The sequence below is a fragment of the Rhopilema esculentum genome, chromosome 6 (assembly GCF_057945365.1).
Source record: "Rhopilema esculentum isolate cy_ngs chromosome 6, ASM5794536v1, whole genome shotgun sequence".
Lineage (NCBI taxonomy): Eukaryota > Metazoa > Cnidaria > Scyphozoa > Rhizostomeae > Rhizostomatidae > Rhopilema > Rhopilema esculentum.
This window is the reverse complement of record NC_142820.1, coordinates 11357019-11370308: the sequence shown is the minus strand read 5'-3', so window position 1 is coordinate 11370308 and position 13290 is coordinate 11357019. Positions and strand designations below refer to the sequence as shown.

General features: G+C 35.6%; 1 protein-coding gene across 1 annotated transcript; it reads right to left on the bottom strand.

Annotated features, from left to right (window-relative positions):
* Nucleotides 1–2643: 2643 nt before the first annotated feature.
* LOC135686011 (uncharacterized) lies at nucleotides 2644–8548 on the bottom strand. The gene is made up of 8 exons (XM_065202154.2): nucleotides 8154–8548; nucleotides 7854–7905; nucleotides 6295–6857; nucleotides 5563–5664; nucleotides 5174–5230; nucleotides 4473–4555; nucleotides 4135–4208; nucleotides 2644–3482 (listed from the first exon to the last, which is right to left on the bottom strand). The coding sequence occupies exons 1-7, from the start codon at nucleotides 8421–8423 to the stop codon at nucleotides 4151–4153; spliced, it is 1185 nt and encodes a 394-aa protein (XP_065058226.2). The 5' UTR covers nucleotides 8424–8548; the 3' UTR covers nucleotides 2644–3482; nucleotides 4135–4150.
* Nucleotides 8549–13290: the final 4742 nt, after the last annotated feature.

Here is a 13290-nt window from a genome sequence, read left to right as displayed (position 1 = left end):
TTATGCATGTCAAATGCCTATAATAGTATACGATAATTTAGTATACTTCAGATTACAAACGTTGCTAATTAAAAGAAATACCGGGGTTTGAATTACAAGTGTGTAGAGAAGGGTCATCTTGAAGGTGTATAGTACCTTTCTTAAACTCATTTCTTAATGATAGTTGAAAAATTTAATGTAAAGAAAAGCTTAAATGTATCTGACACAATCAAGGTTCGTTGTCGAGAGACAAGTTGAATTAGCTGCAGATCCATGTCTCCTATCTCAATGATACCCCTTACAGTACGTGTCTCTCTAGAGGTGCGAACACTGTTTGGGATTTTACAAAATTTTTTACAGAAGTAGAGATTGGCTACCTCTTGGATAAATGATACTTTTGCATATTGTGGGGGCATTTGCTTCATTAATGAGAATCCCAATAAATAAACTGAATGCAGAAAATTTATTCATAATTGCAAAACGGGTGTGCTGGACAATCTATTTCTTAAGATTACGGTAGACGTTTTCTGGATGTAAACATCCATTTTTCAATTTATTCACATTCTAGTACCCTGGGTGCCAAAGTCTCCATAGTTTAGTTTCGGAAACATGGTTCGAAACTAGCCACAGAAACATTTTCTTTAGGCATCCACTCATTATTTGCCACCGCAGCCGTCTACAATACGTTATCACCGACATTCAAGTCACATAATGATAGCTAACAGAAGTTTTGAAAATGGAAGCTATTTCATGTAAACGAAAATGTCATTCCTTCTTATGGTCACTTGACTAATTAACCAAAACTTGCTACAATAGCATGGCAATGTATCCCAAGTATCGATGCGTTTAGATACCCAGACCCTGAATGGTATTTACGCCAGAACGACTTGACCCGAAATACAATGTGGTTTACATGGTCCCAATCTGTACCCTGTTACTTCGAACTGTGAAACCCCGTATTCTAGAACAGGATTCACAGTTTCTCTAGATACAGGTACGTGAAAGATGTTTTATTCCCAAACGTAAAATTGAATGGCTAAAGTATTTGCACACAGCTAGCACCAACTGAGAGTTGTCAAACTTTTGTCTCAAAATGTTCTCAGGTCCATCCTTTATAGCCAAGTACGCACTTTGGGCTCTTTTGAAGGTGGTACACTATTTTAAGCAAAAAAAATTTTCCTGGAAACTTTTCTTACAATATTTTCCAATTATTCTTATACACTAGCTTGCATGCTAGAATATAACTAAAGTAAGATTAAAATAAAATTGTACGAGGAAAAATGGCAATTCACTACGAACATAGCCCTTTATCAAGTTAAGATACAAAGCGATGGCTGTTTTTTAATTTTCGATGACTGTTTTTTAATTTGATTTTTATTTTCTATTATATTAAAACTTTACAGAAAGAAATAGGTAAAATTCAAGCTGATGACATTGGCTATGTTCCATTGCCTCTGCAAGATTCTTAAAAATGGAAGAGAGGTATCCTTTGAAAAAGAATCTGAGTCTTGAAAACAGACGATGAGCCAAGAGGATATTGATTGAATTCAAAATTTGGCAAGAACAGTAAGGCAACTCCTTGTAAGCTTCTACTTCTTGAAAAGTTGATGCTGCTCACCTTGCTCTCTTATTTTAAAGATGTTGTGCTTTTCAAACTTTTGTATTGTACTTGTGAATTAATGATTTTGTGCTTTTAAAATTTTTCAACCAATAATTAACATTAGTGTTTTCGTTTTAGAAAATTTAGGTCTATTTGTCTAATATTATTAAAATAGCACACATTGAATGCATTCTCCAATACAGAACATGAAATTTTATCAATTGATTTGTACATGCAGATCTTAATGCAGAGCGCACATGCAAGGGAAATTAACTATATGGCAAATGCACTTCTACTTCTACTTCCACTTCTACTTCCACTTCTATATCTACTTCTACGAATTTAATCAACAACTTCAATACTGAAGGCTCTATTGATGTAAAGAAAAACAAAAACAAACAAACAAACAAACAAACATACAAAAACACACAAAGGTTAACAACAAATAATAACAAATAAATAAGTTAAGCAAATGAGCAGCCTGTTCAGTGACTAAGATAGTATTTATCCAATGTTAATATTTTACCCTATGAATTTTTACCCTGTGAAATCAAACTGCACTGCAACCGTACTTATTTATCTGTTACTGGTTTCTTTACGAATTTTTTTTAAAATTTTTTATTAAACTTGTTTTGCCTTTTTTACATTAAGTTTTTCTGTGCAGACGATGACGATAAAGTTTTACAGTAAGTTTTTACATTATATTCTAGATATGCAGCACACATATCCAGAATATAATTGATATTATAACCTTTAAATTAAGTTTAGTGTAAATCTATCCAATATAACACATTATTATTTTATTTTCATTGATTGAAATGTTTTTTAACATTTCTATTAAATATTCCTATTACTAAGATAAAACTGAAAATTTTTCTCGTTGAGTTAATTAAAAGATAAAACCTTCATTCGTGTTACCCGTGACAAATTAAACGCTTGCATTTACATCGGAGAATTTGGTTATTCGGTTTCAAGCCTTGCGTGTAACATTTCGATTTACATCTCGAGGCAATTTGTATTCTGAGTCGTTAAGCAGGAACGAACAGGAATAATTGCACTACAAATTCGTACAAAACAAGTCTTTGACAGAATTTTCTTAAAAGAAACAGTTTTCAAATCACAAACAAAAATGACAATTTACCAAAACAAATCAATAAAATAAATTAGCCTCTCTGTAAATACTCTGTCGACTGATAGCCGTTTTTTAAGCGAATAATAATCTCACAAAAACTGTGTAACAACTTAAAAGCAAGGAATAGTGCCAACAATATATTACTTAAGTTATATTTGAAATCGTCTTACCAATTTCTATCTTAGAAAAAACAAAATACAAAAATTGTGTTTGAAAACAAAAAAATTTGATGTTTTCTACATCAAACAGATACCGATTAACCTTCCAGTTATTTATCTCAATGTAAGACGTTCTTAAAAAATAATAATGACGATTTTCATAATTAAAGCCTCAGAGCACTGTAGAAGAAAACAAGCCTACTAAAACTTCACAGAAATTAAGAAATATAATTTATACAGCATATGGTAAAGCAATTATACAGTTGAATCCCGTTTGGTCGGACCTTGGTGAAAGGAAATAGTCTGACACTTAGCGAATGTCTGATTCTTATCGAATACGACTTTTGACTTGAATCGTCATCGTGGATGACCAGTGCCTTTCTTGAACGAGGACTGGACACCGTGTGCCTTTCTTGGCTTGAAGAAGTCAAGAAAATCGAATGAGAATTGAAAACCAGTTTGACCAAGTGAAATTCCGAGTCAACCGGGGTAGGACTTAACGGGATTCCACTGTACTGTTATATAATATAATCGAGATAAATTTTAACAAAGCAATGCTTTACAAGAAAAGCAAACTCTAAATTCAGCATAGCAGCAAAGAGTCTTGACACTCCTATCGCAGAAAAAATAATATACCGGTTAGGAAGCCATGTTTCTTTTACTTATATCGTGATGAACAACATTACTTTAAATGAATCCTGGACAATCAGAAATACCAGGTATCGAAGTTATAACCAGTCAAGGTTCATAAGTAGAGACTATGTGTACACTATGACATTAAGGAGTCCAAAAAATAGGTTAGAAAAATTTCCCCTACAGGTAGTAAAAAATCAATTTGTTGGTAGAAGCACATTTTGGATACGACTTAACAATGATTTGATGAAACACATCCATGCACTTTCTAGCAGCAATCATCTTTTCAAAATTGCTTTTGTTACTGCAGACAGTGTGAAATATCCTGTATCTTAGATAAGGTAAACGATGATGACATGTTTTGGTATCAATGCCCAAGGCAACATATCGAAGAATCATTTAAGGTTACAGTTATTGATTTCCATGCACAGTGAGACAGTGTAAATTTTTAAACTTTTTCAATTTTCCTGGACCAACCTGGCCTCTGTAGACGTAGACATGCAAACAAAGGCTAAATTTTGGTGTTCAGAACGGTGAGGTTGACTTACACAACATTTCCTTTTCAGCAGTAGCATCAAAGGAAATCTATGGCATCATATATATCGAAAATCATAATAAAAAGCTTGCATTACCTTCTAAGTTAAACAGCTAGAAGTTTTTTCCAAGGCAATTTGAAAGCAAGCATGGCAAAACTGTTCGCTCTTCCCTGGAAAACAATGGCAAGAATAAGTGTCTGCAAAGAAAAATCATGTTACCTAAAATAGAGGTATAAATAAATAATGATTTAAGCAAGACTTTTTCGTTATTAAGACTTTATTCAAAACTTTGGAATGTTCTACCCTTTCCTGTTTCCCAGACTTTTACAAACTGTCCTTATTCTAAACAAAATAATTAAACTTGAACTTTCTTCCTAATCCCTCCTTCAATTCCCCTAACAAGAATAATTTTGACGAAATAAACATTGTATTACCTATAGTGATCAATCATTTCGTCTATATTGGAAAATTTTGTACCAGATCCAGGAATAAAGACTTTGTCTCCAGAAAAGCAGAGCTGCAAAAAATAGTGATACATTTAAGATCCTATATAATATGCCAAAATGTAGGATTAGTTTTCTATGCACAATTGTTTGGTCTTTGGACCTTGACAGCTATGTTAAAGGCCAAAAATTACTTGTTTAGAGCCTAACTTCCTGTGAAACAAAAACGATTGGTTGTCTCAACAAGAAAGTTTGCCATTCACTTGAGAACTGATTACTAGTTGAACATATAACTTTCCTTTCAACATTATGACAAAAATGTTTCCGACTATCATGAAGAAAACTTATCAATACTGGTTTCAAAGAGAAAGCATCCTTAATAACCACAGCTTAATCTTTGTAGACAGCAAGACATGGAAAATCTAAAGAACCCAATTTAAATTTTAAAAACTGAAGATATCATTATAGGAAAACCTGCCAAAAAGACAGCAAGATTCACGAAAAAGGCTAAAGACAACAGACACGTTTCCACACATTCTTGATTTTTAGAAAATACAGTCCACATTGTATTAACATAGAACTGCATATCAGAGAAAATGTGACAGTTTATACTCCTCTAGTTTCAAATACAATTCACAGGAGTTTTTGTTTATGAATCTGACATCTAAAAATAAATACACATGTCAATTTACCTTATAGTGGAACAAGACCTTGGTTGGTGTTACTCCTTTACAAAAAATTGCTAATACCTGCAATTGGAAATAAATACATGTTCACTTGTATGTTGCTTGTGTGCCGCAGTGGATAACATGATTGCCATGTACCACTGTGGGTAGATTATAAAATTGTTTGAGCAACGCTCCAGGATATGATTAAAAAGCAACCTTAGGGCCAGTAATTTTAAATAAAATAGATATCAAGTAGCCTAGAGTTAAAAATATTTGGTTCCAAACAGATATGACAAAGGTTGTAACCACGTGATTTAAATTCAAAATCTTTGTAATCATTTTAATGGGTAATATTATGTGTATTATATTATTACATTCAATATATGCCTAATCATTCAATAATAGCAATTTACTTTGCAGCCAGCTTCACTCTGTGAATCCCTTATCAAGAATGTTCCATTTCTTTGGTCCTCTGGCAATGTGCTGATGCAATCTTTTAGGTATCCATCAAAGTCCTAGAGCAAAAATATATCTGTTGATTCAAATGCAGATTTGTTGCAGAAATAACTTTATTACTCGAGGGACCAAGAAACCCTTTTCCTCTCTCATCTAGTCCCTTCCCCCTCCACTTTTATCGCAAACAGAACACTGGGATTAGTTTGCTTGTTTTTCAATCAATTTCTGTTATCTGGAATTAACTCCAACTTCTACAAGAATGGTTTGGTGATAAATGATGTCATTACCTGGTATATCCAAATACGCATTTAACATTGGAAGACCTTAAATAATATGGTATAGACCATTTACAAGCACTTTTCCTCAGACATTGCTCAGTGTATAAACATAGGAAAATGGCTGAAAAAGGCAAGCAGAATGACTAATACTGTACTAATTCTTTCTTAGACTTTAAGTTCAAAATTTTTTCCAATAAATACAATTGATGGTAGTTTCATGGTGCTTATGAAACAAAGGCAGATTATGCACAATTAAGTATCTCTCACAGATGAACATTAGCATGATTGAAATACCCTTTAAATATCTAAAAACAATGCCTGTAAGAGATAGAAGTTCTGTTTGGAAGGGAACAGTATTTTAGGTTTTGTTAGAGAAAAAAGACAAGTACATATATAAAAGACTACACCAACCATTCTTTCGACCAGATGTTTAACTGGAGGAGTTGGTTGGAAGCTAAGACACTCTGAGAAACCATAGTTATAGCCATCATTTGTAGGGTCTATAGCACCACATTGTAACTGTTTTGTAGATACGCTTTTTCTTTTTTGGTCCATTGTAAGCCCTTCAACACTTGAAATTGAGCTTGAACTGTTCCTAGCAATAATATTACTATTAAAACCTTTTGAGGCATAATCAATTTCCAAACTTTTCCTTCTTGGGTGCCATGAACTATGTCTATTTTTCCTTCTTGGCCTTCGAAATTTAACAGTTCTGTGCCCTGTCACATCCTCTTGTGAATGTTCCTTGCGTCTCTTTCTTGCCAATCTAGGTGGAATTGTTTCTTCACTAGAAATTCTACTACTGTATCCAACTGAGCTAGCCTGTTTTGTCTGTGATTTTGGAGTGCTTGGATGGCTTTCAGGAAAACCAACTTCTGTTAAGTCCGGATATATATGCCTTGAAGCTGACTCAAAATTGTCAAATGTTTTGAAATTTGGGACACTGAAAGTTCCATACTTGTGGTTGGGAAATCCTTTAAAAGATTAAAAGTCAATGTCAACTTGATTAGAGAAATCGATGACCAAAGGAGCAATTAGGCAGCATCATGTTTGAGTAATAGCGCAACATCACTGCATGGATATCAATATTCAATATTAAAAAGTGTAGAAATCTTCTGGAGATGTTGATCTGATATTGGTTATTCAAGAATTTTTCTACATTACATACTTGAAACATTATTGCCTATGGTTTCACAGATTTTCACTTACTAGCACTTTCCCTTGTTTATTATGACCCTACTGTTTATCAATTTTTTTGGATACATAAATTAGTTAATAAAATGCCTTGAGAGCATTTATAAAGCAAATAAAAAAATATGTAAATATAGGACAACTACAGAAAATAACTTTCCAGACTAATGCATGGAACCTACAGTATCCTAAATGAATAGATGGAGGTTCAAAGTAGAAACAGGCAATTAATAATCCCTTGAGAGATCTAGGAGGGTGCTAAGGTGAACACTTATGCTGAACCACCTCAATGGCAATGCTGGTTAATGAGTCTTCCCTTCAAAAGTACAACATGGAGCTTTTGAATTCCTGAGAAGGTTTAAACAGTAGTGAGAATTCAAGCTTCTGCAATTCAAATGTTACCATAAATCCAATTAACATTTAAGACATCTATAATTTTAACTATGATCAACCAAAAAGGGCATGCTAGCAGGCCAACATGTCAGACAGCAGATACTACCTAGGCATGGTACAATCAGTGACACAATAAAAACAGTGGGGGATTTTGCATAGATGTTAAATTTGCTGGTGTATATAAACTAGGCATTCATTTCATTGCACAGTTAAAGCCAAGTATACAAAATGCATCAGTTCCTCCTTGATGTTCTTCTTTATGTGCCAACCTCTCAAAAATCAACCAAATTTTGGGGTTGGGGTATTCAAGATATACCAGATTATTGAAGATGAAGATGGAAAATTATTTCCTAATTGCCATAGCAAAGGATTGATGATATTTTTACCTCCTTTTCTAGTCCTGTAGAATACATCATCGTGATCTTCATTTCTTATGACCTGATGTAAACAAAAAAACATTATTTGATAAAAGGGCTTTTTTTAATTTATGGATTTCTCTATTTCCATGAATAAACAGTTTGGTTTTTCTACAAATTAGACTTTCCCAGTTAAAAAGTCAAATGTACTGAAAATAAATATAATCACAGTCGCAACGAGATCGTCAAGTCATGGATGCACAGTCATTGCCCATAACAACAACAAAGCTTGTCCTAGAATATACTGTCGGAGTTTTTTTTACATCTCACCTCATACACTCCATGGTCATGAGGTCTAGAGACATCAGTGAAAGTGCTTGCTTCGGAATCTTGACGGCGTAGTCTTCCCTTCGTCTTGCTGCTTGCATTCTTGAGTTTAGCCCAAAAAGAAATAATTAAAACCAAAGGAACAAGGCCGCCGAAACACAACAAAGCAGCGGCGAGGCCATAAGCCCACTCTTCGAATACACAAACATATTGGGCTCCATCGTGTCTCAACTCTGTTAGAGCTGGGCAAGCAAGTGAGCAATTCATTGACATTCCATTTCTTTTGAAACAAAACCCAACTAGGTAAGTCAGCTACCGGTTTTCAGAATTTACAATTTAGGCCATTCTCTATCGGTTGATCGGTACCCTTGTTGCCCTATGGTCTGCCTGTGAGAACCATGTGATCAGTCTCTTGCCAACAGTTAATGTTTGTCAAGAAAACTTGCCAATAATCTGGGACCCTGGAAGGGGGGGGGGGGGTTACGAGGGGAATTCGCCTCACAAAAATTCCCAAAATGTACTTAAGTCCGTACAAAAATCGCTCTGCTCGGGAATTTTTGCATGTTTAGGGCCACAAAACATTCATTCAAGCCCCCTTAAAGACTCATTGTTAACAATGAGCCATTGCGCTACGCAAGCATCCCTTAAAACTTTGATTTATCCGTAGAAGATTACTGTGTTAGCAATGAGTCCTTCTGTAATGTGCTGCTCCGTGGTCCTTGCCAATAATACTTATTTTCAGGAGCGGATTTTAAAGGCAATGATTCGAGGGGTGTTTAGATGATGATCGGATTTTTATGCCACTCATTTCAGCTGTCTGAAAAAAAGATAGAAACGCCCAATTTTCTAATTTCACTTTGTAACAATGATGTCTTACATCTTTACTTCATCTAACTTACATTTCCAACAGTAACTTGTTAAACATACTGGTTATATTTCTTCTCTACTGACTACCATAAAAGCTTTTACTGAATCATAAAAATTTTACCAGATATAGTACAATATACTGGTGGAGGATGTTACAACCCTACACCTCCGGTAAGACAGTTCCTGTTTGTCTTGGAAAATTTAATGTAGAAAATTGAAACTAAGCTGTTCCATGAATTTTTCTTGGATTATCTAAACATCATTTTGTGGAGGCAAAGATTCACTTTGTATGGTAAAGGAAATTTTAAATGAGATTGCAGGAAAACACAAAAACAAGAATTTCTACGATAATCTTTCTATTGATAAACTACGATTTTCTGTGATTTTGACACGAATATTATTGTCGCTTCAATGTTACTGGTTGAGTTCGAAGAATTGTTTGCTCCAAAGAACACAAAACTAAAGAAAGTATTCCCATGCATATAGTGTTGGCATCATTTCTTTCAAAGGCATCATTACTTCTTATTGTAAAATTAAGGTTTCTTATTTATCAGCCAGTGATGAAAATTTCTTAGCTAATCAGTAGCAACAGTACTGAATTTCTTATACAGGGTATTGTATCAGCTAGGAAAATTTTCCAGGACAAATAGGATACCGTAAATCCTCGAAATGGCCCCCCTCGAAAAAGCCCTCCCCTCGAATAAGCCCCCACTCTAAAACTACAAACTGTCAATAAGCCCCCCTCGAATAAGCCCCTACTGCTACCGTATATTCTCGAATTGGACCCCTTAATTTGACGGTTTTTGCCATCTGAGGTTGCCTATTGCGTTCTATTGAAATTCCACGACAAATTCGTACTTTTGGTAGTAATTAATTAAATGCTCATAAAGAAATTCCTACTAAAATAAACAAGGTCTTTTAATAATGTCTACTTATTGTCTACAAATTTATAAGCCCCCCCCCCTCGTATAAGCCCCCCTCTCGAATAAGCCCCCGTTCAAAAATATCAAAAATAAACAAGCCTCCAGGGGGCTAATTCAAGGATTTACGGTATTGGAAAAGCGAGAGTTGGCTGATTGACATAGGTCACAGGACCAATCACATAGTCGATGATAATCACATGCCACGTCAATCATAAAAATCAACGATAGTATATAAATCGATGCATTGTCAACAAGGAGGAGAAAGTTGATATTTATTCGAATGCAGGGACGTCGGAGAGGGGGCACGGGGGAAACCGCCCCTCTTGCCCTTCGGTAGAAGGGACAAGGGGGCCAACGTTCCTTTTTTATAAAAGTGCACTTGATATATATAATCTAATATAAAATATAAGATAATGTTAGAAAATATCTTTTTAATGTCAGTTTTGAAATAGTGTGAGAACTAGCTAATACATAAATCCATGGAGCATTATGCACACTATTGACTGCAAGTGTTGCAGGTGCATTCCCAGCAGAGACTAAAATTACGTTCTAATCTACAAAGTAACATAGAGAGCCCTCCTGGATGAAGAGAAGCATGTCATTTAAAAGTTGAGTGAAGAAAAATGGTCCAAGTACTTAGCTCGAGGCATTCCTTGATTAAATGGTCTCCATCGGGTTTTGCAATCATTGAAAATATTCATGTAAAATCCTGGCAGTAGTGACTTTTTCATAACCAAAATTCTCAAAACTTGTAATAAATTTCTTATGACAATTTAGGTTATTTACGAGATGCCTACAGAGCATCGAAACAAAATGACAGTTAAACAAGAATTAGTTGAAGCTGGGAATTTTTTTCAAATGCTCTTTTACTAAAGCCTTCCCTCTTTGCCCTCTGGTAGTTTTAGCGTCCCAGTTCGAAAGCTGGTCGTTATGAAATAATGAAAAACTTTGGATGGCGAAGGAGGAGCTTCTTCTCCGTTATAAGAAAGTGTTAAGCAAAATCATGCATAATGTCAAATTGCGATAATGCCAAATTGTGCCTAGCAAAATCAGAGTCAGCTCGCTGGTCGACGGCCATTTTGAAAGTGATGACGTCATCATTGAAAATTGCTGACATCGTTAAAATACTGATATGTATATATCATTGGAAAGCTCTTCTTCAGGCGAGCCCGAATCTAGCATTTATATTGAAGTCAGACGTATACTTAAGAAGTTACAATGGTTTTGAGTCTAGGAAACATAACCTTTTTGACGTCATCGGTAACGTGACTTTGATGAATTTTTGAAAATGTTGTAAGGGCTTAAATTATTCGTTATACCATAGTGTTCCATAATCAGCCGAGAAAACAAAGGTTAGGCAATGCGGTCGATGGTTGAGAGGAATGCCCTGCCTATCATATATAAGTGGGAGGGAGACGGAATCAGGGTTTTATGTGGGAAAATCAGAAAGCAATAGATATCAATTTGTCTCTTATTTGTTCGGGAGATGAATCGTGCCCGTCTTCCAGACATGCACTAGCCCCCGTTTCGGGGCCATTGCACATGCGCATTATCACTTGAAGCCCTGGCAGGAAGTTCAAGAATTGTGTGGTCGCAGACAGAACAGCTGTGCGAATACTGTTATTAATGCGCATGTGCTATGACCCCGCAACACTGATTGGTTTAAAACGGCATTGTTTCGAGACAAAGGACTGCCAGCTTCGTTTCCGAACAATTATATGGTGCTCTAGGTTTGAGATGTTCTGTTGTTGTTCATTTTGAGAGAATCATAAATTACTTGTCCATTCAAACTTTCTTTAGCATTTGAAATATCTTTAGCAAGAAGAAGGAGACCACATTATTATACAAATGAAAAATATATCTCCTTGTAAGTCAAAAAGTTTAATAAGTAAACGCGGAGCTTCTTTTAGGAATCTTATATTGTTCGATTAAAAATAAAGATCGATTCCCTTCTTTTACGCGAAAGTTCTCGGCTACTTTCTTTTAAGAGAGTCCACACGAGAGCTCAATTTCAACTAAAAAGCAAAATCAAAAGAAGACAAAAACAACATCACGATATTGCATTGCCATGAATGTTCATAATAATTGCCACAAGTTGCAAATAAAACACATCTTTATAAAAAACATGAAAACTGAAGCCAGTACGATAGTAATTGATGATAGCAAAGAGCGGGAATATAAAGTACTACGGTCTGTTTGGTTGTGACGTCGCCGCCCAAAAATCGCTGCTAAAAGCAGCACCCGCAGTGGTTTTTCTTTAAGATCAAATCACCAAACTTAGCAAGGAAAATCGCCCGCGAGTTTTAACGAAACTGTTAGGCCTATTCAGTACTAGAAGATCTTAGAGCTGACTCACAAAGAAGTGAATGCATATACAACAAAGTTGGAACTGTTGGAAACGTGCACTCAACAGTTACGTAATTGCTGATTTTGTAAGTAAGCTAATGACCTTCATAATTAGTAGCTAGTGTAGGACGCGTAGTTAGAGTAGATTGCTTGCTGCTCTATTGTTAGCTAATTAGAAGCTTCTAGAAAGTTCTAATGATCGCTGAGGTAGAACTTTTTAGCACGCGTCACGTAGAGTTAAGATAGTTGCATGTTTCGCAGTGAACAAGTCGATAGAATCTCAAAACAACAGGTTATGGGCCCAGAACCAAACCACTGCACATGGCTGGAATTGGAGATAAATTCGAAATCGAAAAATTAGATAGGTCAAACTGGCCTACATGGAAGTTTCAAATGAAACATTTGTTGATGGCGAAAGATGTGTGGGATCACGTAGCTGGAACGACTTCATTACCTGACGATAATACAGCATCTAGAGCTACATACGAAAAGGCCAAGCAAAAGGCAATGGCGACGTTGGTAATGGGAATTCAGTCGAATCTTATCTACTTGGTGACATCATGCGAAACACCGAAGGACCTGTGGGATACTCTCAAAGCCTATTTCGAGAGGGATACGATAGCAAACAAGCTGTTTCTCAAGAGACAATATTTTACTTCAAAAATGCTTGAAGGGCAATCGGTCCAAGATCATTTGAAACGTATGAAGGAAATTGCTGATAAACTCCATGCACTCGGGTCTACAGTAGCTGGAGAAGAGCAAGTCGTGGCATTGCTCATAAGCCTTCCACCAAGCTATACAACACTCGTTACAGCTCTGGAAGCTAAAGGAGATGAATTATCACTGGCCTTCGTCCAGCAAGCCCTTATCAATGAAGAGCAAAAAAAACAGGCCTTCAAAGCAACCGCAACGACTAAAATTAATCGAGACTCAGCATTACACTTGGAAAAGGGCATCAGCAGGCCTTTCAAAGGCAAATGTTACAACTGTGGCAAGGAGGGTCA

What these genes read in the sequence shown, in the direction of transcription:
- LOC135686011 (XM_065202154.2), bottom strand. Translation starts at nt 8,423, where the DNA reads ATGTCAATGAATTGCTCACTTGCTTGCCCAGCTCTAACAGAGTTGAGA. An exon ending in CTACAGGACTAGAAAAGGAG is followed by an intron (nt 6,858 to 7,853) that starts GTAAAAATATCA and finishes AATCTTTTAAAG; the next exon opens with GATTTCCCAACCACAAGTAT. An exon ending in AGAGTGAAGCTGGCTGCAAA is followed by an intron (nt 5,231 to 5,562) that starts GTAAATTGCTAT and finishes TTCCAATTGCAG; the next exon opens with GTATTAGCAATTTTTTGTAA.